The sequence below is a fragment of the Ctenocephalides felis genome, unplaced genomic scaffold, assembly GCF_003426905.1.
Source record: "Ctenocephalides felis isolate EL2017-DRISC unplaced genomic scaffold, ASM342690v1 CF-g0.4_SCAFFOLD_03499, whole genome shotgun sequence".
NCBI classification, from domain to species: Eukaryota; Metazoa; Arthropoda; class Insecta; order Siphonaptera; family Pulicidae; genus Ctenocephalides; species Ctenocephalides felis.
The window spans coordinates 15,413-19,367 of NW_020539653.1; the positions used below are offsets into that span (position 1 = coordinate 15,413).

Sequence of the window (3,955 nt, forward strand, 5' to 3'; positions counted from 1 at the left end):
AATGGCTCACGTGATTGGGCGCCCCCTAATTGATGTGTGTGCAGAAGTCATACAGGAAACTATCTTAACGAATGTGCGGGAAGCCAGATATTTTTCAATTTTGTTTGACGAAACTACGGATATATCACATTTCTCACAGCTGAGCCTCTCATTACGTCATTTTCATAATGGTATGATTAAGCAACATTTTGTGACTTTTTGCGACACATTTGATGCTTTTAAATCTGAAAACAATAATTTGACATAGGGTGACATAGAACCTAGATTGACAGGTAAAATATTAGCAAAAATTCTTCAAAACTTGTGTACCAAATACAATTTAGATTTATCTTGGTGTGTGGGTATTGGAACTGACAGCTGCTCGGTCATGGCATCAAACACAAAAGGTGCAGTGAAGAAGTTAATGAAAATTGCGATCCATACTAAACGTTGCCCATGCAACAATCATATTCTCAATAATGCACTAGCAAAATCTAGTTTCCTGCCACAATCCATCTGGCATAATGAAAAAAGTTGTGGCATTTTCCAATGCATCTGCTAAGCAATTTTTAAGTAAGAACTTGGGGCTGTCATGCAAGGTATTTGTAAAACACGCTCGGTAGAAAGTTTCAAGGAGACAACTTAATTAAAATTTTTAGCGCTCTGGAGAAGATTTCCGCTTGGTAAGACAATAAAACTGCCAATAACGCACATTGCTTGCTGCAAACATTATGCAGTTCTGACTTTATTATATCCTCCATCTGCTTAAGTGATGTATTAGGTGGTTGTATAATTTATTATTGTCACAAATTCATTAATGTATGCACTGCAGACACAGTAACTTACTTTTTATTTTTCAGGTACTACTGTATCTTTAAGCAGAACTCTGCAATCGATTTGAAAAAAGCTACAGATGCTTTTAATGATACACTCAGTGTTTTAAGAAATAAAAGAGAAATTTTGGACGTAATCTTCCAATAGGTGTTTGAAGAGGTTACAGAAGTTGCTGTCAGTTAGATATAGAAATTAAATGTTCGAGACTAGTATCAAAACAGATACATAGAGCCTGGTCAAGATTTGACCTGGGCTTTTCTATTTAACCGGGGACCCTTTGGGGTAGGCGATACAATGTTATGAGTATAAATACCTGTAATTTATAATAATTAAGGGGACTAGCAAATGTAATGAAAGAAGAAGTTTGTAGAGTGAAGTTCAATATATATCATAATCTAAATAGTGGTTTTGTTCACATATCTTATGGTGATGGAATATTTATAATTTACAGTCCGCTTATATCTAATTAATCATAATGATCCTTACCATAATTGGTCCATTTCGAGCCGCATTTTAGATCAAAATTGGTCGCATTAAACCGAATTTTAGATCATAAATGGTCGATCTGATCCTAATATAAAAACTACAAAGTGAAATAATATACTGTAAATTATGATTTTGATCTGGTGCTACGTTGAGTCGTGTAGTAGTTTGTTATGTAAGTCATCACGGATTTGTGTCAATCGGTCAGTTCGAGAACCCGACTGTAGCAAATTGCTAGCCAATATAGCATTTCTACTCTTCAATATCTCAAAGGACGCAATTAATACAAAAACTTAATTACAAATCTCAGGTAAGGCGTTTAGCTGAGAATAATGATTCGAGCACTAACAATAGCACCGCCAACTGTGCTAGCAGATTTTACATTAGTGAAAGTGTTGAAGAGGTGCAATCCATGGATAATTGCAATTATCATCACATTGCATGTGGAGACTCCCAAGATAAAAGCGCTTCTGCTAGTATTGACAAAGATGAAGTGCTTTGTATTCCGCTTCCACATGTTTCTGACTATTTTAATAATGAAGGAGAAGATGATATTCCAGAATTACCTTTGAAGCGCGAGCTAGGAAATCTGTTTCAAAGAAACAACATTACGATGCAGTGTATGACAACTGCTGGGTATTCTAAGACGCCATGGGCACAAAGATGAATTATCGGTCAATGCTCGCACGTTATTGGGCCCTCCAAAATATGCCACCGATGGTATAAAATTAATTAAGGCTGGTTCATACATTAATTTTGGGGTAGAAAAACGTATTCCACATTCCATTGACAAAGTTAGATTCCACAAAAGGTTGAACCATTCCTGGTAGGGATGGATCATGGAAATGTTAAACCAGACGATGCAAACATTTTCCTTAAGCCTTTTGTGGAAGAAATGAAAGTGTTACAACAACATGGCTTAATTTGTCTCAATAGAAATTGTCATGTTTATATATCAAAAATAATCTGTGATAGTCCTGCACGTGCGTTCATTACAAAGACAACTAGGCATGCGGGTTATGAAAGCTGCTCCAAATGTATTCAAAGAGAAGAGTTTTCACCCCATGTCATTTTAAATAACACATTTTCAGATCTTGGAACAGATAACTCTTTTCGCATGAGGACAAACCCAGGGCATCACACAGGTGACTCCGTTTTGGAGGAACTAAATATCGGAATGGTATCTCAAATAGCACTCGACTATATGCATATTGTCTGCCTATGTGTCACCAAGAGACTTTTAAGCCTCTGGGTAAAAGGAACGAGAGACGTCAAATTAGATGACAAAACCAGGGATACAGTGAGCAAGTATTTACTAACATTTAAAGCTCACATTCCAGCAGAATTTTCGAGATTACCCAGTGCGCTTAAATGTTATTCAACTTAGTTTGGGGATCAGGATCTTGTAATCCTGAAACCTGTATTGAGAAAAATGATGTAGCTGGAAATATTCTCATTAAATTTGTAAATGAATACCCCAAACTATATGGAGCTGGCAGATTAACGTACAAAACCCATAACCTAATACATATTGCAAATGATGTTTTGGCCTTCAAATGTAGTTTGGACGGGTTCAGTTGTTTTCCCTTTGAAAACTATTTTAAAAGTATTCAAGGGAAGCTCCAGAACTCGCCTAAACCTCTTCAGCAACTGGTTAACAGATTGGCTGAAGAAAAGTTGCTGGAAACCACCATGGGCGCAAATGACCAGCTTTACCCAAGAAATATGGAAGGACAAATCTCATAAAAAATACTATTCAAAGATTTTTTAATAACCAATCGATTGCCAAACAATTTATGTATAGTTTCAGATCATAAATTATCGCTAATTCAGTATATTTATGATCTCAATAGAATTGTTTGTTCAGTAATTACAGATAACAAGCTATTATTTATAATTCCATGCGATTCTAGAGATTTTGATATATGCTTATATGATTTAAATGCTAATAAAGGCAATAAATTTACGATCCTCGTTAAGAAAATTAAAAAAAGTCTTAATTTACCCTATTTTATTAATGACTTTTGTTTCTATGCCGATAATACATTCTAATAATTAATAATATATATCATGTGGAATAATTAACTTGATATCTATAATTACTAAGCAAAATTCAATATCATAAATTATTTCTAATTCTATATATTTATGATCTGAACAGAATTGACCTCAGAATCAATCTGAACAGATTGATCAGAACATGAAATGACATTTCACTTTTTTCATGTCAACATTTATTTGAATTTATAAACATTGATTTTTATTTAGATTTAAAACTATAAAAAGTGATTTTGAATATAGCATTTCATCTAATTTGGATATAAATGTTGGATATATTTATATATGTATATGTTTTTGAATTATATTTTTGATCTGTCAAATTTTTTTTCAAAAATCATAAATCTTTTCTCGAATTGACATTTGTCATTTTAGTGTTTTGTTTTTTTTTAGTCATTTTCTGTCAAAATCATTAGTCTTCTTGTTATGCACATTATTATATTGTTGTTATACCATGATTATATATTATATTACTTTATTATTGTTATATTATTCTCATTTTAATTTGATATTACTTCTTAGAGTTGAGACAATTGATTATTGTAAGTAAAATTTTGTTACTTCATTCATAATAATACGTGATGCTTGCATCCCGGGGGAA

At 33.2% G+C, this 3,955-nt stretch overlaps 1 protein-coding gene across 1 annotated transcript; it reads left to right on the forward strand.

The window, feature by feature from the left end:
* The first annotated feature begins 2,128 nt into the window (after positions 1-2,128).
* LOC113382609 lies at positions 2,129-2,683 on the forward strand. Its single transcript, XM_026620865.1, has one exon. It carries the CDS (start codon positions 2,129-2,131, stop codon positions 2,681-2,683), a length of 555 nt encoding a protein of 184 aa, XP_026476650.1.
* Positions 2,684-3,955: the final 1,272 nt, after the last annotated feature.

Bases quoted from the DNA above. Each gene is read 5' to 3' on its own strand.
- LOC113382609 (XM_026620865.1), top strand. From the start codon at position 2,129: ATGGATCATGGAAATGTTAAACCAGACGATGCAAACATTTTCCTTAAG.